General features: G+C 39.8%; 1 protein-coding gene across 1 annotated transcript in view; it reads right to left on the bottom strand.

Moving 5' to 3' along the window:
* Positions 1 to 21,499, bottom strand: part of PRKDC (protein kinase, DNA-activated, catalytic subunit) — a 79,319-nt gene that overhangs the window by 3,333 nt on the left and 54,487 nt on the right. Inside the window, exons 66-85 of the mRNA XM_082752973.1 lie at positions 20,903 to 21,127; positions 20,210 to 20,318; positions 19,574 to 19,685; positions 17,569 to 17,758; positions 16,466 to 16,640; positions 16,187 to 16,377; positions 15,551 to 15,731; positions 14,869 to 15,029; positions 13,155 to 13,366; positions 11,673 to 11,760; positions 10,842 to 10,985; positions 7,256 to 7,460; positions 6,629 to 6,696; positions 6,150 to 6,370; positions 5,812 to 5,904; positions 3,816 to 3,905; positions 2,520 to 2,591; positions 2,224 to 2,425; positions 1,559 to 1,747; positions 846 to 985 (exon numbers count right to left, since the gene is read on the bottom strand). Coding sequence (XP_082609099.1) covers positions 846 to 985; positions 1,559 to 1,747; positions 2,224 to 2,425; positions 2,520 to 2,591; positions 3,816 to 3,905; positions 5,812 to 5,904; positions 6,150 to 6,370; positions 6,629 to 6,696; positions 7,256 to 7,460; positions 10,842 to 10,985; positions 11,673 to 11,760; positions 13,155 to 13,366; positions 14,869 to 15,029; positions 15,551 to 15,731; positions 16,187 to 16,377; positions 16,466 to 16,640; positions 17,569 to 17,758; positions 19,574 to 19,685; positions 20,210 to 20,318; positions 20,903 to 21,127 — 3,068 coding nt within the window. The remainder of the gene's footprint in view (positions 1 to 845; positions 986 to 1,558; positions 1,748 to 2,223; positions 2,426 to 2,519; positions 2,592 to 3,815; positions 3,906 to 5,811; positions 5,905 to 6,149; positions 6,371 to 6,628; positions 6,697 to 7,255; positions 7,461 to 10,841; positions 10,986 to 11,672; positions 11,761 to 13,154; positions 13,367 to 14,868; positions 15,030 to 15,550; positions 15,732 to 16,186; positions 16,378 to 16,465; positions 16,641 to 17,568; positions 17,759 to 19,573; positions 19,686 to 20,209; positions 20,319 to 20,902; positions 21,128 to 21,499) is intronic.

Genomic DNA, 21,499 nt, shown 5'->3' with positions numbered 1-21,499 from the left:
TTACCACAAATATTTAAATCTGGTCAAAAACCTCTTAACTGGAAGAAGGATACAGCACTTCACATCCAAGCTGATTTATCTCCCTACCTGCCCTGCTGATTTGTGTCTGCAAGAAATATTTTGCTGCTTTTTCCAGTTCAGCCTTGACAGCGAAAGAGACTCCTCCCGAGTCTTACGCTTTTCAGTTTTTGTATGGTTTTAAAACAGGCTCACTTTCTCCTTGTTTTCATTACTCTCCTCCCCCCCCCCATTTTTTTTTATTAATCCAGAATGCCTTTTTAAAAGAGGATGGAAGGGATTAATTGTACTTTAACTGAATTCTGAAGACGTTCTGATTTGAGCCAGACTTGACTAGACTGACAGAAATAACCTGAGAATGCCACCAGGTTTGAATTTGATGTTTTTGGAAAGCAGCTTACCTTCATTCCTCCTCTACACCTATTTCAGGTTCTCCTCCAAACAAGTGTCAAGCAGAAGCACATCAGATTCTTAAATACTAGCCCTAGCCTAAAAGCTGTGTAGATGGAACAGTTTCTCACTCTTCAGACTGCTGTTCTTTAAGCCAGCTTACAGGGTGGGAACAAACTTGTTGCCAGGAACAGTAAAACTGCTCAAGAGGCCTGAGCTGGAGCAAGAACAGTTGGGGAGATATCTGGTGTTTTGGCTGGCAGGATGATTCAGAGAGCTTGTATGTGGACCAAAATGATTCCTAAAAATATTTTGCCCTGTCTGCCTCTTCTTTTCCTAGCTGCCATTCTATCTGAAGGGAGCAAAACTGCCGACAAGTTTTGGAGCCTGCCAAAGTTCTTAGTGGAACAGTTTAAAACAAAAGGGGAGCATCTTACCAAGTGATTCTTGCTGGATTGCAGCCTGTAAGCTTCCTTTTGACGTAGCTGACTTTTTGCAAAGGGTACCAGTTTACTTGAGATGTGTTTATTTCCTTAATCCACGTGCCTCCTTTTTTCAGCTGCCTTTGTTCAAAGTTCTAAAGAGGAAATAATTTTGCTCTATTTATTTTATTCATCATACTTAAACAGACCTTTATGCTGCCACATCATACCAAGTCAAGCCAGCAACTCGTAATAGGAGATGCAGTGGAGGGCGAAGTGCTGAGATAGTATCTAGGCTGCCTGCGACTTAAAATTTAATTTACAATTGGACTTCCTTAAGTAAGTGCAGTTTGTTTCAGATGCTTTGTTTCTCTGTAATTGTTAGATAAATACAGTCCTGTTATCAAAATTTAAGGGGCTCAATGCAAAAAGCTGAAAATACTTACGCTGCTGCCATTAAGTGACATAATGTGTTCAAGAGATAACCGCATTTTTAGGATTATCACACAAAGAATGGTACATTACCAGCACAGCCATGTGCAACTCTTCCTTGTCCATCATCATCCTTACAAAATTCTGTCATTTTAAATGTTTTGTCCAGTTTCTTTGTGAACTCAACAGAAGAAGCACTGAGACCAAGCATCATGAAATACCTCCTTTTTGATCACTTTTGTTCTTAGAGTTTAAGAATTTTTACATGAGGAAAAAGGAAAGAAAAAAAAACCCACCTTCCAGTCCAGAGAAGGCTCCTTTACAAATACATCCATCGTGTTGATGAGGGGATCTGGATCTGCACGATAAGCTCTGAGGGCATGTACCATCACACTGTAAATGAGACCCCACTCCTTCACTGGCATCATCAGATTAACAAACTGGCGAGTCAGACGAAAAGGCATCAGCTCTGGCACTGGCAAAATCTAACCAAGGGCAAGGATAGTCAAAAGAAAACAAGAATTAAATAACCTTGGGAACAAAGGATTAGAAAAACCTTCTTTGTAACTTAACTGAACACGTGCAGGTTGGTGGAACAGCACCACACTGTGCCATCAGAGCTCTGGTTGTGAGTATTTAGTGACAGTGGTTGAAAGCATGGTTACACTGTACAAAACACCATCACACAGGCTGAATATGTATTTTTTCATTCCCTTTCCCCTTTATATGAAACTCCTTAATTTCATTCCTCAGACAAGCAGTTTATAGGTCTGAAAACACAGATTTTGTTCTATTAACCAGAAATAACTTTTAAATATTATTTTACAATCAGAACAATGGCAAATGAAAATGAAATACCTGAAATTTAGTATTGAGAATTGACTCATAATTGCATAAAGCAAATTAAAAAAAAAAAAAGCTGTAACAATTTTTTTTTATTTTTTTTTTAAAGAAAACATACCTGTGTGGCTGATCCAAATGCATATCCAAAATCTATTCCCACCATGCCGCCTGTCTCCTTGTTAATCATGAAGTTGGACAGATGTCTGTCTCCAATACCAAGTATCCAGTGACTGATGCACATCAGGGCATGAGAGCTGGCAAAATGTGACCGAAGAGACAGGAAGGCTTCTGGAGATGTGCTCATTTTCACAAAGGCTCTCCTTAACAAAACAGAAGGAATTTGTTAAATACAGGAAAAAAAGAAAAAAAGTAAGCTTCTGTTTCACAGTGAGCAGTCATTAGCAGTGCACTTACCGCAGCAGGTCTTCTGGAACACTGCTTTCCCTGCTTTTGAAGGAAATAACTGTTTCTGTACGGCTTGCGTTTCTGCAAATTAATGAAAGAGTATTGTCAGCTACTGAGGCAACAGCACATGGAATGTTAGAAGTTAAGGTATGTACATGACTACATCTGCACGTTTGTTTACATCAGGAAACAACAGAGCAAGCCACACACAGAGTTTGCCCTAAATGTTTTATCTGGTATTAAAAGTGAATCCCCTTTTCTTTTTCCAGGCAGTTATTTTCAAGACTGAAATTTCTTACTACGAAATAGCATGTAGCTTCGTCTATTCTTCCCCAAATTAAGTAGATGGGCTAAGCTTTTTAAAGCAACACAATTGTGCTCTTTCTGGTTGGATAGTCTCTTCCATGCAGAGAAACTAAGTCGAATCTCCCAGCAACACGCAGCAGCACACCAGAAAATAGTGCTGCAGAAGGGGAGGCAACAGCGCTACATGGTTGGTGCCGAGGACATCTATGCCATACACATCTGGGGGAGGGAGGGTGATTGTGCTGGGCTAGCCCACATCTGGTCCTGTGAAACAAATGCTTGTGAGCAGCTGGAATGCACTGGGTGCCCTGCTTCCAGTTAAGCTCTGTTTGAAAGCAGCCAAGTTGTGCGCTCAGGGACAGCTCTGCGATGCAAGCCAACATGAGAGAGATTGGGAATTCACTTCAAAAGTGCATTCCTGATATGAATGAAAATGTTAACATAGATGCACTCAGATAAATGAGTCAAAGTTTTCCCTGAAGAAACAAGAAACTTGTTTAAGCAGGTTATGAGCTCATCAGAAATCCTCCACTGGAAACTTCTCTTCCTCCACCATAGCATTAGAATGAGGCAGGCATAGAAATTTCTGAGGATACTCAAGTGTGGACCCAAACCATCATGTATTCTTAAACCATCATTGAATCACAATGACACTCCTTGTCCAACTTTAGCAGCTGCTCTGGCTCCAAGGCAGCCTACCTAATTGCATACTCAGGAATAAGAGCTACAAAATACAGTTGAAGATGAGCACCTGCTTCTAGACACCTTCTTAAGGAAAATAAGCAAGCTTCTGAAAGCACTCCTGCACTCTGCTAGAATTTTAGCGGTACTAAGCTCCTTCTGCAGAGCATCTCACGTTAAACAAAGTTGTAAAATGGGTGAAAATCAGGTCTAGACAGTGTACTATAATGCAGATTATTTTTTCATGTAATGTCTACAACCGTGTATTTGTGCATTCTTTAGTTTCTATACAATGCATGCAATTCTCTTAAAACTTACTTGTACATATAATGGTATCGAGACATGCCTTGTGCTTTCCCACTCATCTTGGCCAGCCACTCTATATAGGCAGCACGAGGTCCTTTTTGGCTACAGACAAAAAAAAAAAAAAAGTCTCAGTTTCTCCACATTATCTTACCACTCTGTACTTGAATATCTGCAAACTGAGCATATGCTGCTATGACCCTTGAGATTTTTAGGCACAGAAGGCATAAGGAAGCTACAGCCTACATTACTTTTAGCCTTGCTAAGGAAATGAAGTTTACGCAGTCAGTGTATGCATTGATCCATCCATCTCCTCACCCCCAGGCCCTGAATGTACTTCAGTCACATTTAAGGAAAGATTAGGCATTAATATCTCAATGAGATTATTTTCCAACAGATACTGTAAAAATCAGAAGCTGCCTTGAAAAAAAAAAAAAAGACTCAAAATAACTGCTCCAAAGAGGGAAAGATATTTTTAATGCTATTTCTTCTCCACCTGAGGCATTACATAGCTTGCCACATTGCCCATTGCTATTTGTCCATCCAAACAGGTAAGGAATGCAGGAAGGCAGTCCATTATCTCTTCCGCATGTACAGGAGGGGAGGACTTCAGTTATTAATCCAGGAGAAGCTAGACTTCATTAGTTACACAGATTACAGAATAATTTGATTTTTTCTCCCATCTTATCTGAATACATCACTGTGCTAGCTCTTAAGCTGCTGTTCTATTCCAGACAGGCAGCCACTTACTAGAGCACCACCTGCCTTTTCTCCTTCCAGAGGATGTTCTGAGATATAGAGATCCTTCCCATTTAACAAATGTTTATCATTTATAGACCGTGTAGCCATCATTTCTGGATACAGAAAAGAACTTTTACACTTGAGGAGGTTATTTCCCCTCACCCCAGCTGAAATATTGCCGATAAGAGTTTTGTTGGAATTCTCCTTTGGGAGTGGTGCTATTCAACCATAGCTCAGTATAAATTGTCTTAATTGACTCATTTGAAGAGCGTATGGGAAAATATTTCAAATCTGTAAACAACAATCAAATCAAGCTATTTTTAGGATAAATTGTTAATTGATTTTAAAAAGACACTGATCACCTCCTGACTCCCTTCATGAGATGTTTCCATGCAAGTCCTCCACTCTTCTAGTAACTGAAGTCGGATCAACAGTAATGCTGCTGATCACAGAAGTCAACTTGATAGCAGTAATGCAGGAACTGAAGCAGTTCCTAAAAGCTCAGTAAAAATCAAGTAGCTCTAGAAACCAAGGCTCTTTGGAGTCCAGCCTCCACAATGGAGCTTCCTCCAACCTGCCCTACAAGCAAGAGAACTACTAAAACCATGATGACAGCACTTAAGACAAGCCCAAGCAGAGATTATTTACTAAGGGACAAAGTCAGTAAATCAAATCATGTTTCTAAATTCCAGAATAGAAACGGGATGATGTGCTAGAATTCATCGATTTTACAAATATTCATCCCTTAATTACAAGCAATCCAGAGACAGAAAGCTAATTTATTCAAATCCAGCATTTACATGCAGTCAATGTTCTTTTACAGTTGTTGTTTTGTACATCTGCCAACTTCCTCTATCCCTGACTTATTTCTGAACAGTTTATAGAGTAGCTCTCTTTCTGCTCCCCCTCCACCCTCAGTCCCCCCTTTCTGACCTCCGTCCATTTCCTGCCTGATCAAATCAAGAGATCAAAATCCTTTGCTTGTAAAAATCAATCTGCCGATAAGGAAATGGTGATGATAATGACATCACACACGATTATAAGCCTCTTGTTTAAACAAGCTGGGTGGAGGATATTCCAGGTACAATGGTACTCATTAAACAAACAGTTGCTAATTACTAATTTGGGTCAGGAAGTACAAAGTGCCTCCTTGCTTATAGGTACTTCTCTTCCTTTTAAATAAAGAAAATGCTGCCACAAGATTGTCACTACCATGACCGACCCATTAGCAGTGGTCTCTATTAGAGGACACAGTTAACCCAAGAACCACCTGTTATAGTTGAATTGTTCCTCTTCAGACATGCTGTTCCTCAGGAATTCTTTCAAAGTACAAGTATTTTCCAGCCACTTGATGAGCCCCAGTCTGGAACAAAGAAACCAGAGATGTGCACAAATAGCTCAGGGGTTGGAACAACACAAAATAGGGAGCAACACATGCTAGTGCCTGCTAAAAGACCATTGAAAGCTACCAATTTAAATACACCCTGAAAAACAGATTCCAGATGAAGCAGTTTCAATGCATCAAAAAAAAGCAATCCAAGACCCAAAACACTCTGAACCGGAATCTGTTAGCATAAGAATTTTTGTCCCTTCAAGATGAAGTCCTACCTTGTTGTCATGGGGATGACCTGGTAAGTTTTCAGCTGCATATTTCTTTGGCTACAGGCAGCATCTTGGGAAAGGATAATGTTCATTACATCAAACAGCTGCTCAATGCGCTGGTCTTGTCGCAGGTCTTCACCACCTTTGACAAGAAAAGGGTACTCCTGCTCATCACTGCCTCGGATTATTATACGCTTCGGTTTCCTCAAGGATTCCATTACACTTATCTTGGAAGAGAGGAAAAAGCAAAATATTTATGACAGAAGGCTTGGTCTTGCAGATTGATCACTGAAATTAAGCGTATCTGGCATCCCCAAATGGCAAAATCAGGTTGCTGAATTACTACTCAAAACCAAAATGCTGAACTTTATATATGTGCTGCAAGACATGTAAACAGCAACCACTTTTCTATTGTCGACTTCTTCAGACTGAATATGGACTCAAATATATACCAGCAGGATTCTGACTCAAACTTAGAAACATACCCGCTCATCAAATCCAGAGATTTTCACGTGGTACTCCGGCAGTGGTTTCCCCTTCCCATCGTACTGACCTGTAGGGGGCACGGGATAGAGGTGGGGAAATGAAAAATTGTCAGTCTGATTCAAAATATTATTACTATTATTTAAAAACGTGTTTAAGAACAGAAAACTCTTGCAGATATTTTGTAAAAATGGCAGAATGTTGCAGAGTGGTATATTTGAAGAAAATATATCAAAAATCACAAAAATCAATTTCCATTACATGTTTTTATCTTTGAATTACTAATATTCTATCTTAAGCCATTATGATTTTCAGATATTAATAGGTTTAGAAGACATCCTCACTGAATTGAAATTAAATCTATAGTAGATTTAAGTATAAGATTTCCTGGAATCAGGCCTTGGAAAGAAAGGTTTTAGGTTAGAGATGCAATTTTAGATGCAACTTTAAAAATCAGGCATACAGCTTAAGAACAGATATAAGAGATGAAAAAACAGAGCTATTCCAGATGAAGTCTACCGCTGTGTAAGGTGAGGATGAAGGGCCGTGCACCTATCAGAAGAAAGAGCTCAGAAGTAGCAATTTTCTTTTAAGGGACAGTTCACCATTGACACCAAAGGGGAACTTACCAGGAACCTCTAGCTCATTCCTCAAGAACTCAGCTTTGAAATCACTCATCCATGGTGAACATTCTTTCAGATTTCCAGGCTCTCTATGTTTTTCGTTCATTTTTGTGAGGAGAGAAGTTACTATCCCATTAAAATCTTTAGCCTTCATATCCAGCAGTTTTGAACCACCTTTTCCAAAATGACTGTTGAAATCCTTCCCAAAAGCCTGTGGTTCATTACAGAAATTAATCCAGTTAAACACAGTGCTAGAAACCCCCTAAGAGCACCCACACAGCACCCATTCCTATCCAGACACAGTTTCTCATCTGGCCTCCTAAAACAACTCAATCTTTCTTCCACTGCTGTTCTTTTTTTTTTTTTTTTTTTTTTTTTCCCCTCCATTGCTTCTGGTCTATCAGAAACTTTTCATTGCCTGTTTGACAGACCCCACCAGCTAGGATCAACATTTTACTACCCCAGTGGTACTGAAGACCTGTAGAATTAGACCACAAACCTTCTTGCTGTGTCAAAACCAGAAGCTTATCCCTTAACCTCCTCCAACTGTAGTTGGATTCTGGGTCAGTGTATCAATAATGCTGCTTGTTAAAACTTAAAATGTACCCTGTCTGTTTGTAAGCATTTAAGAACAGCTAGTGAAATATTAAATACAAATATGTGTATTCCCTTAAAATTGGAAAACTCTTGTGCTTTATGGATTTATTATTTTTTAATACTAGCAGCAAGCATACTCCATAGCAAAGTAAATACAGCATAGCTAATTTTGTACATAACTTTTTTGCTAACCAAAAGGTATATTACACATACACGTAATGCATGTTAGATAGCTTTGAGCATTAAAATTAATTTGTTTATCATGTTAGAGAGTGTCAACTTAAATATTTTACTTACTAACACGTTATTTATTCTATTTGCTTTGAAAAAATCTTGGATATAAAAACGTACAAAAATGTATTTTAGAAGAATTTAAAATACCCTGATAAAGGAAAACTGCAAAGACATTTCATACCAATCTATTTAATAAACAAAACAAGTATTATCTGTAAGTAGTTAACTGAGCTGACTTTTTCTGTTCATGTTCAAGGTTCTAGAAAAAAAGCAGATGTCCCCTCTTGGACCTCACTGGTATTAACAGCTTGGAAGAGACATGTAAGCTCACTTGTTTTTAAAATGCCTGACAGTTTTTCTCCAAAGCTATGAAGGACAAAGTGATTTCACTGAAGTTAGTGAAAATACAGAAAACATTATCCTTCTCAAAAAGGGACTGCTATAGTCAATGCTTTTATCACTTCAAATCTGATTTCAGATCATTATCTGATATCTTCCTCTGTTCAGTTGATTTCCTTAAAATTAAGGGTAGCAAATGTTTAAACAGCCTTAATACTGTCTTTTACTTAGTATAACCCATCAATAGCATTCAATTTACTTGTTACAGAATTTCACGTTAAAAATAAATGCAAATGTTTATTGCTTAAATTACAACTGCAGTTGTACATAGATAATAGGGATGAAGATTATAAGCTTGAATTACTCCACATATTAGAGCAATTTTGCACGTCAGTCAGGAGACAGCTTTTTCAGCAAGGACACCAGAAGTCATGCTGTCATCCCTACAGCACACTTCGTTTCTCCATTAATACAGCATCACAAAGGCAAAGAATTCAGCATCTGTACACCATCACCCTGCCCCTCTTCTGCTGCAGCCATTAGTATGTAAAATGAACGCAGCCCTCCCTCTGCCCTTCAGCAGCAGGGAAGGATCCTGCGCCCCCTCTTCCAGTATCTCCCTTGCTCTTTTCTCCCTGCTATTAATTCAATCGTGATCAAAAGAGACTTTTTTCCCCTCCTTTTTTCTTCAGTGGAACAGAATTGACATAAACCATCCCAGTACCCAAAGGCAGGCTGCCTTTGGCCTCGTGCCTGCTAGGCCCCTGGCTGCGCTTGCCCCTGTGTAGCTGAACAGACAGCTGCTCCCCTCCCACTGCCCCCATCCTGACAGCAGCACATCCTGCAAATTCTCATCCCCTTACTCTAAGGTTTAAAGTTGTTATCATCAGAGACCCAGCTTATCTCGTGGCAGCCTACTGAAATGGCTCGAGAGCCCCAAAACTCCTAACTGCCCTTTCTGCTGCTGTATCGCCTGCCTGCTGCCCTGCCTGACTCTCACCCTCCACCTCCTCTCTCTGCCCCACCTGAAGGGATGGGGCAGGAATCCCAGAGAGACTCCGATAAGTTTATCTCATGTGATTGTGACTAAGAACAGCAGCCATACACGAGAGACCTGAATTTGCCCAGCCCAAGCCACAGGTCTGTGAACACACAGGACGAGCATACAGCCCTGCTTCTACAGGAGCATTGCTCTCCTGGCCTCCAGCAGCTTGCAGTTCAGGGCTTTCTGGTCCCAGAAAGGCATATTTGCATTTACATCTCTCAAAGCATCTTCCCCCTCCCCATGCTATATTATCTAGCCACTACTCAAACCCATGAAAGCGCCCACAATATCCTGCAGCAGGAGTTTAGCACTTAACTGTGCACTGAATGAGGAAACACTTCACCCTGGTTGTTTTGAACCTATCACTTCCACAGCATATTTTCTCCATGCTTGGCACTCTTGATGTTAAGAGCTTTAGCTGTATCTGCTCTCTTTTTTTTTTTTTTTTTTGTATGTTTGTTTGTTTTTTGTTTTGTTCTCCCCTAACTAGACGAATCTTAAAGTCATTCCTTGTACAGAGGTACTCTGTACCTCTGATTATTCTTGCCACCTAAATCTCCTCCAGCTCCATTATGTCCACGTTGAGATGTGTGGACTACGACTACTCAGTGTTCAATGCGTAGATCTGAGAAGGCTGCTATGTCAATGTGTAAAACCATGTTTTGTTCTCAATGACTAACAGTCATTTTGCTTTCTTGACAGCTCTTGAGTATTCACAGCTGATGTTTCCACAGAACTATCAACAAATCAAGATCTTGCTCTCAAATTTGCAATAGTGAGCTTGGACATGAACAATTCACATGTGAAATTTATGAGTAAGTTAGGTGTTCTCCCTCACTTCATTTTTCTACGCCAACTCTCACTATGCTAAGTCCTCATTTAGTTTCATAGAATCATTTCTGTAATTCCTCATAGTTGTAACACTTTGATTAACTTATCCTAAAAACTTAGTATCAATAGCAACTTTGAGTATCATCATGTAGCACAACACCTTAAATTGCTCATATGTCCTTGGCAGCAGGGAAAAAACAAGGCCAGATTTCTGTTCAGGATCACAGATGGGCAGAGAGGCCAAGGCACAGAGGACCTGGGGGTGGGCAGGGCAGGGCAGGCAGCACCCAGAGGGCAGTCAGAAGCAGAAGCTGACTAGTCCCATAGCTTCTAGCTATGGGACATAGCTAGACTTCATAGCGTAACTTCGTAACAGTCCCATAGATTCTAGCAACAAAATACTAGTCACAAACTCCTAAATTTGATCTCTTGCTTAACCAAGTGCTGCAGCACCTGTGAAAGCTGTGATCTGGTGGCTCTCTTTTGACTTTTTAGTGCATTCTACAGAAGCTCACAACGCCAACACTATGTAGTGACCACACGTACCTGAATAAAACGTTTTCTCATCAATCCAAGGCCAGGAGCCTCCAAATCTCCCAAATTCTTGTACATTTCTTCATACATTTCCTTAAGTTTATTCTTATTCCTCTCAGTTTTTAACAGTTCATTTCTGACATCCTCAACCCAGTCCTGCAAGCAGAAGGAAACAGATGAGTGCTGACAAAAATAGTTTGCTGACCCCAAGTCTCTGGTAATTTGCTGAGATTGCATTTGGTTTTCTGTACTAGTAGCTAATTAACACATCTTTTGAAAGCCAAGAGTGATCAAAAGGCTGTGGAAACACTCTGACTCCATGTTACGATAAAACATTTCTATTTTACCAACATAATTATTACGTTTACTACCATAGTGTCGAGTGCGAACTAAGAAAGCCCCTATGGGGCGGGGAGTGGTATCAAACAAAACAAGAGAATCCTTTCAGCAGTGGGTTTACAATCCAGGCAGAGAAATCCAGCAGAGAGCTGGGAAAAGGCACAAGAACACCAGAAGACAGAATTTTTCTGAAGTCTCTAGATGGTCACAAATGCTAATTCAGTAATGACTTTGGAACAACTCAGGAGGGCTGACCACGAAGCAGTACAGAGGCCTTGAAAGGAGAAAGCTGTGAAAGGCAACTGCAAAGCAGTCAGCTGGCACAAGGGATGGAGACCAAGGTGAATGAAAGCTGCAGGGAGGACCCTGAACACCATCGCCAGCCAGTGCTGGGTTGAACCGCTTCCTGCGCCTGCGGTATCAACTGAACTGCGGCTGGCTCCGCCCAGCACCTTCTTTCCTAAACAGCGTGGGGAAGGAGGGAAAAATAATAATATGCTTTACCTTGAAAAGCATTACAGGATTGGAGAGCTGTTCCAGGGAGCAAACAAAATCTTGAACTACTCCTCCCCTGTCCAGCTTACTCTTGATCCTTTAAAAGGAAAAAAAAGGCATCACAATTCAACAGGAACTAGCATCACCACCTAGCCTGCAGATAAGCAATGATACAGATCATCTGCTATATCCAAGAATCTGGTGAAACTGTTGTGGGGTGGGGGAGGCACAAACGGGTAGGAGGACACAGAAGTCTCTTGGGCTGCATAGGTGTTAATAAATTGGCTGTCCTAACTGCACAGCTCCTGATTTTTTGGTGATTAACTGTCACACTATGAAAATAGCAGCTTGGTGGGTAGTGGAAGGCATACTTAGAACAGAAAGTGGCATTAACAAGACTACACATCCTGTCGTGACAGTTATTCAAGGGTGATAAAAGTTTGTGAAGTACAAGTCTTTACCTTCTTGTTTGAAGATAAACTTTTCAGCAAACATATCAGAAGTTTGACACCTAAAATTATTTTAGTGGTTCTACAGCACTGTGTGATAAAAGTTGACTTTTTTTTTTTTCCTCTGAGGATTAACTCAGGTTTTACTGCATGGCAAAATAGGCAAGGTAGGTCTTACAGTAGGCTCATGCTACATAAGCAGAGAATACAATAAAGAGCTGCTGTCCCCTCCTCGCCCCCAAAAAAACAAAGTGTTCATGAATTTCACTGACCATCTCTGAAATCTGATAGGACCATTTATTCTAACATCCCCGCCACTCTCTCATGGTATTACAAAGAGTAAGTATCCAAGCAAGCTTTATCTCTCATGGGTACTGACTGTCACTACTGTGAAGTCTCCTACAGCAAGAGTCTGATCATGCACCCCATTTTCCTTCAGCCTCAGAGGAGGAAGATGAAACTTTTGACTAGAAAAGTTACCTGTAGGAAGGGGTTGGCTCTTTTTGTTTTTCTTGAGGAAAAAAAAGACACCTAACCCCCCACACCTGGGAACTCATAGAGGGAATGGCCTCAAGTTGTGCCAGGGGAGGTTCAGCTTGGAAATGAGGAGACATTTCTTCTCAGAAGGAGCAGTCAGGCATTGGGACGGGTTGCCCAGGGAGGTGGTGGAGTCACCATAGAGGGTGTTTAAGGAAAGGTTGGACATGGTGCTTAGGGACATGGTTTAGTGGGTGATGTTGGTGGTAGGGGGATGGTTGGGCCAGATGACCTTGGCAGTCTTTTCCAACTTAATGATTCTGTGATTCTATGATTCTAAATCTGCTGAAAGCATTCAGACTGTTACCTGGGTACATCTAAGACTGAGAAAGCTTACATATTGTTTTTCCCCCGAGCCTTTAAATCAAAGCTCAGTGTGCACAGGAGTACCCTTAACACTTCTTATGCCCCTCAAAGAAAACAGTTTCTTATAAATCAATAAATAAATGCACCCCCTCCAGAATAAAAAAAATACACAAAAGAACTATGCCAATTGCAAATTCACCTTTCTACAAACTCCTTGTTCTTGCAACCGTTTGCAGTATCTTTGAAACAGAAACTTTCACTGCTGATCATGAAAGGGTAGATGATTGCCTGGGGATAGGTATTTGCAATCTCTTCAACAGTATGTTGCACGGCTATTGCTTCATCCTTGTCAAGTAGTGCCATCATCTGGCTAATCCAACCAATGAACTGCCAACAGGGAACGGAAGAAAGCTGCAAAACAGACAGTGCTTTGGATTTTAGTCTTCTTTAAAAATACCAAACATAGCAAACACAAACAAAGCCGCTCTGTGTCCCAGTTTGACAGACTGGGACACATTAGAACAGAGAATGACAGCCACCTTACACAAATCATCCCCCACTGAAGCAGAGATTTATTATTACTACTACTACTACTAAACAGTTTTTCTGTTGCAAAGATTTGCAGTTTGTTGATCAAGATAAACCCTTATACTCAAGCCTGTGGTTTTTCTATCTGGATGCAATGTAATAAATTTTGATAAAATTTAGATAAAAACATAGATAAAAACAACTCAAAAATTTGATGGGGCAACTCAAACATTATAGAGTTCAAGTCTTGATCTGAATAAAAGAACCCAGGAAGTGGAACACTGGAACTCCAGCCAAAGTTTTGTTCTTCCTTTAAACAGATTTGGGCTTGCTGACAATATTTCAATACAGCTCCCCATCCTCCACCCCAATACAATTCATGCTCACCTCCCTCCAAAAACTGCATCATTTTTTAAAGGAATGCTACAATATATTTATTTGTGATAGCAAGAGGCTGACTGACTCATTTTCCCCTGCCTCATCCCTTCCTACCTTTCTAATGGAGTTTAAGTTTGGTGGACTATCAGTTTTAGCCTCACTGGAATAAAGAGGCAAGGACAAAAACTCCTGGTGAACTTCCCTTTTGGGTGAGGTTTGTTAGCTGGACCAGCCGTCAGCTTCTGTTTTCAGCCATCAGAGTTTCACTGTGGCCACACCTTGTCCACCTCAGCCATTTTGCTATGTTTTCAGTTTCTTAAGATAACTAAGCTATATTTCTGTCTCTCATGCCTTTGAGTTCTTCCTCTGACAGGGCTTGGCACTCTCTGAGCACCAGCACAATGAAAAGAGCTTGAAAATATGGGCAGGCCAAGACAAGAATGGGCATGAGTCAAAGAGGAGCACTCAGTGTATCTGTGCCGTGACAGAAGGGAAGGCAGCGTGGCACACGGCATCCTGACAGCAATACAGAAACAGGCAATGGAAAGAAGGAAGTGGGAAATGTGAAGGAGGTGAAGCTGCAGTGGATTTCCAAAATGAAGCAGGATGGAGAGAGGTGGGAAAAACAGAAAATGAATGTGAAAGGGCTGCTGGTTTCCTGCATGCAGGAGATTCAGCCTACAGAAACAACTCTTAATCCTATCCACTTCCATCAACCCACTTAAATAGTTCAGAAGGGGAAAAAAAAGTCATTTCTCTCCTGCAGTTCTCAAACTAGTATTTGGAATCATAATACAAAAGTTCAATTTTAAAGAAAAGTTTCTCTGCATACTGATTAGACTCAACAAGACAGAGAAAAACAAAGAACAACGATGGGATAAAAATTATCTGATTCACTTGAAGCAAAACTCACCAGTGGAACCTCTCTATCAATCTAGCCTCCACCTTCGACCTTTTAAATTCAATTTATAACAACATTGGCTGCTAGGAAAATGGAAGCAACTAACCTCTCGTGTCACTAGACCCAGTGTCTCTGCCGGATATCTTTCAACTAATTGCAGCAGTCTAGGGAATCTCAGCCTGGCTTCTCTGGAGTTCAGTTTTAAAGCTTTTATCATTTTCTCTACCACAATAGCTGGGAATAGCTGCAGCTCTGCAGTGTTAATTTCTGCCAAGAGACATTAAAACAAAAGTTATCACAAACACCATCACTTGTTTCATTTCTTTGATCATCTGGAACATTCATCTCCACTATTCTGTATTTTTTTTTTCCAGTGTATTTTGTATTTTTACTTTGTTCTCCTTCCCATCTGTTTGAACTGCACACATCAGCAACACATGTACTTGGAGACTATAAGGATTAGCTTTATCAGGAAGCTGCATCACCACTGGTAACTTGCCTGTTTCAAATACAACACTGTTGAGGTCTGGGAAGGAAAAAGGGAAGCATCTGCTGGCTATGATACATATCTCACAATTGAGAGGGAGACTACAAGTGATTCACTAGTACCAGAGCTAGCAGTAATAGTGGGGAGAAAAGAAAAGACTATAAATACTGTTGAACTGCAGAACAAACCATTCCATTTAAATCCAAGCTGTGTTGCTCTAGGAGATCTCTTGGGTATCACAAAAGCTCATACACATCACAGATAAAACCATCTCACGTGCTTAAGAGAAATACTGACTAACCAAGCAAGCCTTCCTCTTCCTTACGCAGATGATGGTCACAGAAACCAACCAGAGTCATATAGGCATCGATAACTCCCATCACATCTACATGTTCCATGGCGTGGGACTGCACTTCCTCTTCAGACTTCCTCGCAGCACTGCTGAAATACTGAAAAGCTCTCTTGTTCAGACCTGCCAATACCTGAAATTTAACCATAAAAAGGAAAAAGACATCAGCAAGAAGCATTCAACAAGTCTTTTTGAAACTGAAGCTTGGTATAAAGAAAAAAATATCATGCTATTTCTAGCAATTATTCCAGAATTTTCAAAATATAAAACACTTAAATTAAAACTAATCTCTGCTATCTTTAACTACAAAATTTCATGTTACTAGAATTTACCAGAAAACAATTAAAATGGTATTTTTTCATAAGGAGACATATCTGTAACATCTGCATAACAGCTATAATTAGAATTTTTGCTAAAAAGAGCACGTGAACTACTTAAATCTGATGTCTTTCCCCCCTCACAGCTGGTGTTCCTGCAGACATCAGCTAATAGCAGGGTTTCATATTCTTTTATCTATCCATACCCTTCACTATCTATTAAAGTAGCGTATAGAATACTGAAATACCCAAAAGCGTCCCCCTATTTTACCTTTTCAGGACTGTCCAGACTTTCTCCCAACAGTACTGATATTTTTACAGCTTTCTCCTCCTCTATTTGCTCAAGGCATCCTGGATCCTGACTAAGAGCATTGGCCATGATATGGTAAGTAGTACCCAGAAGAAGATTCTGGTTTCGGAAGGCCATCACATTCTTGCTGAGGTAGTCAGAGTTGGTATCTTCTGTTGGAATTCAAAAAGAAAGCTGGTAATTTGACAAAAAAGAAGCTTTGTATTAATAAATGAAGTGAAGCAAGGAGAAGGCTGTTACCAAGCAGGGAGGTGGTTTTTAGCACGGAGAGCACTCGTTCAGGATGACTCTGGTTCCGGCTGAAGCTATGTGTGAAGCGGCAATATGAGCAGTTCCACCTCACCAGCCAGTCCTCCCTCGTTTTGGCCTCTCTGCGCAGGTCTTTCAGAAGCTTCCTGGCAACTGAGAAGCTGTTCTGTATTCAGATTAAGACAGGGTTTTCAGATAATGTGTCTGAAGAGGAAATAAAATCTTTTTGTGACCAGATTAAGGGGTGGGAGGATTTAGGTAGCATAACGCTATCATAAAGCGAAGAGAGGCCCACTGCTTCTCTGGTCTCATATTCAAAAACAGATTAGTGCTTCAAAACTTGAGAAATTTGAGAAGGAACAAAGAACAGAGGTTTGACAAACCGAGGAAATTAAAATAATTTTATCTGCATGATTCAATAGATATTAACTGTCCTGCAGTGCAAATGCATATGGACAACATAACTTGGTTTGTAATACCATTAAGCAAATCACTTATGCATTATGACCAAAAATGTGACGAAAGGCCACATTTCAGTAATTGTAACAGTCACATCCAAAGCAAAACTTCTAAGTCACTTAGCTTTTTATAAAAAGGTTAACTTTAGTATATGATCACAGCATTAATGAAAACAGTGATGAAAAACTCCCAAAACATTTCATCATTGCTGATTGAAGCAAATGATATTGATTCAATCTGAATTTGGTTTGCATTCTTGTCTAGAATAGACTGGAAACGAGAGAGCGTATCATTTGGCTATGAGCATCTCATCCATTAATGACTGAAGCATTTCAAATACTTTATTTATCCACCCTTAAGAGTATCAGAAACCATCTGTTGATCAAAGGGGCCTTTAGGCACATCTCCAATAACGACAAATTATCACCAAGTTTTTAAATCAACATTTATCTATTGTTTTCTTTCTCTGTAGAGCTGAATTTCTTGAGCATTCATAATGTCCAGGATAGCAGGATGAAGAGGAGACAAGTTCTGCCTTTGGAAAAAGGCACCCAGCTAGACCTATAAGGCTTTTCCAGCTGTAGTTTCTGTACATTTTCTCACAAAAATCAGAAGCTATCAGACAGTACAGTCACCTGTTTCCTGGCACTTTCTATCATCTTCATTTTCATGTTAAATTTGCAGCTTCGAATCATTGAAGGAATGTCTTCACTCTGTTGATCTACTTCCATTGGTTCACCAATACCACATTCCTCGTCCACTTCCATACTATCATTTGCCTGATCACTGAGAAGTTTCTCTTGCAGTTTGTCAAGAAAGAAACACCTGCACAATGACAACAGGAGTACAAATCACTCTGGCATGCAGGCAAGGGAACATATATTCAGAAGCGTTGAACTTTCTGACAGTAAACATAGCTATGAAAAAATGGCAAGTTATAGCAATCACCCTTAGCAAGGGCTAAACATATTCCCCAAAGAGTCTGAAAGTGACAACCAGGGATAGGTTGACCCTGAGAACATTCCAGAATCTTGAAACAATACGGGTAAGTATTAGAAAATGTCCATAATAGAGTGGGATTTTTTGTTGGTTTGTTCTTTTAAGCATGAACAACAGCCTCCAGGTTCACTAAGCAATAACTTCACAGGTTACTAGTGATAGGACTAGAGGGAATGGCCTCAAGTTGTGCCAGGGGAGGTTTAGGTTGGAAATGAGGAGACATTTCTTCTCAGGAAGAGCAGTCAGGCATTGGGATGGGTTGCCCAGGGAGGTGGTGGAGTCACCATCCCTATGGGTGTTCAAGGAAAGGTTGGACGTGGTGCTTAGGGACATGGTTTAGCATGTGACATTGGTAGTAGAGTGATGGTTGGACCAGATAATCTTTGAGGTCTTTTCCAACCTTAATGATTCTATTCTATGATTCACTTCCAACGTGACAGAAACATGCCAGGCTGTATTTTATGCAAACCTGCAATTCAGTACATATGACACAGACTTGTAAAAAGGGACTTCAAAATCTGCATTGAAGGGAAGACCAGTGGCCACGCTCAGCTTCTGAGAAGGAAATTACCATGAAACAATGCTAAATCCTTTTTATTCTACAATTAATCCTATCTAATTTAATAGTATCTCTCAGTATGTAGACTGTTACTCAATGCAGGGGAAAACACTGGAGTCTGGAGTGGGGTTTGGCATTGAATAAAGGCATATTTTAATAACTAAATTAAGATGAGAAACAGTTCTATCTGATTTTAGAAAACCCTGGTAAGACACTGACAAATAAACATTTTGAAACTTTGCAAAGGAGTATACCACACTATGTATTTATTCTACCGAGTGTCTAATGGCAATGAGCTCTATATGTATCCATGCTTTCCTGACACCCAGAGATCGTAAAATAAATTACAGTGCACAGTGGTTATCAGTAAAGCTGCTAAAGAAATTGTCCCTTCAAAAGGAGAAAAAAATTTAGATTTGCACTGGAAGACTGTATTGGGATGAAGATAAATAGCACTGGGAGGACAGAAAACTTCCCAATTTGAAAAAGCATTCCAGCTTCTTCGGAGCTAATCCAAAACAGTCTCCAGAGAACCTTTGTTCTTTCTAGCATCGTCTGCGGAGCAGAAGCCTTTGATTACAGCAGTGGTCATTAACTTTTCTATAAACATCGGAAGTACAGAGAGTGACAGGGCTAGGATTTCGTACACTCCCTAATTTTGACAGCGACCACAAAGTAGGTAAGTGTTTTTATTAATAACGGACAGGACTTTAGGGTGGTGTTTTAGTGAGAAAAATACAGCTGATCTACTCAACTACCCGTGGGTGTGTTTGAGGGCTGCTGAAGGGGGCCAGCTTGACTTCTCACCAGCATTTTTGCGCAGTATGTGTAGTTACTGACGCAAAAAAAAAATGCCCAAAGTAATAATTATGTTTCTCTATCAAAACATGAAAGTTAGTCCCACAAAAAGCAAACTGTGATAATTGATAAAGTTATTAGAATAGTTCAAAAGAAGTCATATACTGGATTAGAGACACTCTCCCACTCCCCTCCTCCCATGTAAACAAGCAGTATTAGATAAAGCATCTCCCAGAACTCAACAGGCACACACAATTAAAGCTAACTAAAGAATCTCACTTTACCGATTTGTAATGATATCATCCCAGATGTTCATGGGATCCATTTTAGCATCTGGATATCTGCTTGTCCAAGTTCTGAGAAGTCTCTTAAGGGAAGCTTGTGAAGCTAAGTTACCTAGAAATCAATTTAAGAATACTTTAAAAGCATCTAGAACCAAACAGCATGAAAAAGGCCTAAAACCAAACAAAATCTAACATTCAAACCTCAAAACTGCAATAAAAACAACCCAGTTGCATTTCTGTATTTACATTAAATACATTATTTTGTGATCATACTTTTGGTTATTGCTAAAGCACAACAGATTCAATGCGAACACCAGTGCCAACTGTCACTGGAAATCACCAGTGGTAGGTACCTTACCATACAGGAGTATGCTGGAATACAGTAGAACTGTTAACTAAATTTAATATATAAATAATTTATGTGCAAAAATTTGCAAAAGAATGGAGAATTATGTTCAAATCTACCTTAAATAACCACAACAGTTCTTACTGCCAAGAATACAGTAAGTAATTCCAGACCCATGCCCATTCAAACAGGAGTTTAGTCCTCTAGGTATGGAAACAGAAATTAGAAGTTCGGACAACCAGGACTATTTAATATAACGAAAACAAAATAAACTTAAGATTTTCTTTTACTTCTTTTGGTCATAAAATTGATGAAATCCTGTATTTCCGTCAAAGCTTGTACAGACTGCAGTTTGGTCATTCGACTTTGATATAGCAAAGAATCAATATTGGAATAGCTCTGAAAGAAAAGGGAGAGGATGAAAGATGCAACATGGTCTACTTAGTGCTAAACAAAAACTTTCACCTAGCGCTGACAGATTACGCTCTACAACCAAGCCTTTTATGAGTTACTTAACAGACATGTAATCTGACATCAACTCTGCCTTGAACAAGTATAGAGACACATTCTAGCTATAGTCCCTAAAACAGATGGAAGTTATAACCTCTCAATTTAATACTTCATTTTGCAATTTGTCCTGGGAGCAGTAGGCTTCTGAAAGGCTGAATGACGCAAAATTGCCATTTCTCTGCACAATTACTCTGAAAAATTTCTAATGGATGAAACCAAGCAGAATAAAACAAATTACAACAGAGGATGATGAACTCCACTGGCTGGCTCAATTCTCATCATTGCAAGCAGCGATCATTGCAAGCAGCGACCTCAATGGAAGCTTTGTCATATGACTGGAAAGCACCTACATTTCATTGTATTTGGGAAAGCATTTATCCCAAGAGCATAATCTAGCAGCAGTAACAACAACAGCTTTATTATTCCACGAGTTTATACAGAAAAATCACGTTTGATATAGCAGTGACCATTACCTGCATGAAGATCTGCATGCCATTGCTAATGTAATATTTGGCTCTGTCAAAATCATCTTGCAGGATGTAAAGGAGACTAAGCTCTTGGCTATAATACATTTCTATAACTGCTTTCTTCTGTTCTGTCTTCATTGCCTCATCAATGAAAGTCAGCAAAGTCTGGTCGTTTTCCCCATTAAGCAGCAACTTCAACTTACTGCGTATTATATAGGGCAGGTATGTCTCCTACAAAGTGAAAACATAATCTTTATTTCTAGGAATCGAATATTAGATCATCTTTTTATTATCTGTGGCAGATCATATATATATAATAATATTTTGAACCATTTTCTTAAATGAATTCCCTGTAGACAAATTACAATTTGTGAACATACCACAGGCAGCCTTGTCTGCTCAAGAAGTTGTTAGCAAATTCCACCAGTTTCAACAACAATGGTTTGGTAACTCTTAAAACGTGCAACAAATAAAAGAGATAAAAGTAACACAAATACTGCAAGAAGTAGTGGTTAGATCTGGTGCTGTCTGATCCGCTACAGACTCCAGGTCAAAATAAAACAGCCTAAAAACGGCAGAAGTAACTACTTCAATTACTAATAT

This window comes from Aythya marila (assembly GCF_965140915.1).
Source record: "Aythya marila genome assembly, chromosome: 2".
NCBI classification, from domain to species: Eukaryota; Metazoa; Chordata; class Aves; order Anseriformes; family Anatidae; genus Aythya; species Aythya marila.
Note: the sequence above shows the minus strand (reverse complement) of the source record. Positions and strands in the feature narration are given on the sequence as shown.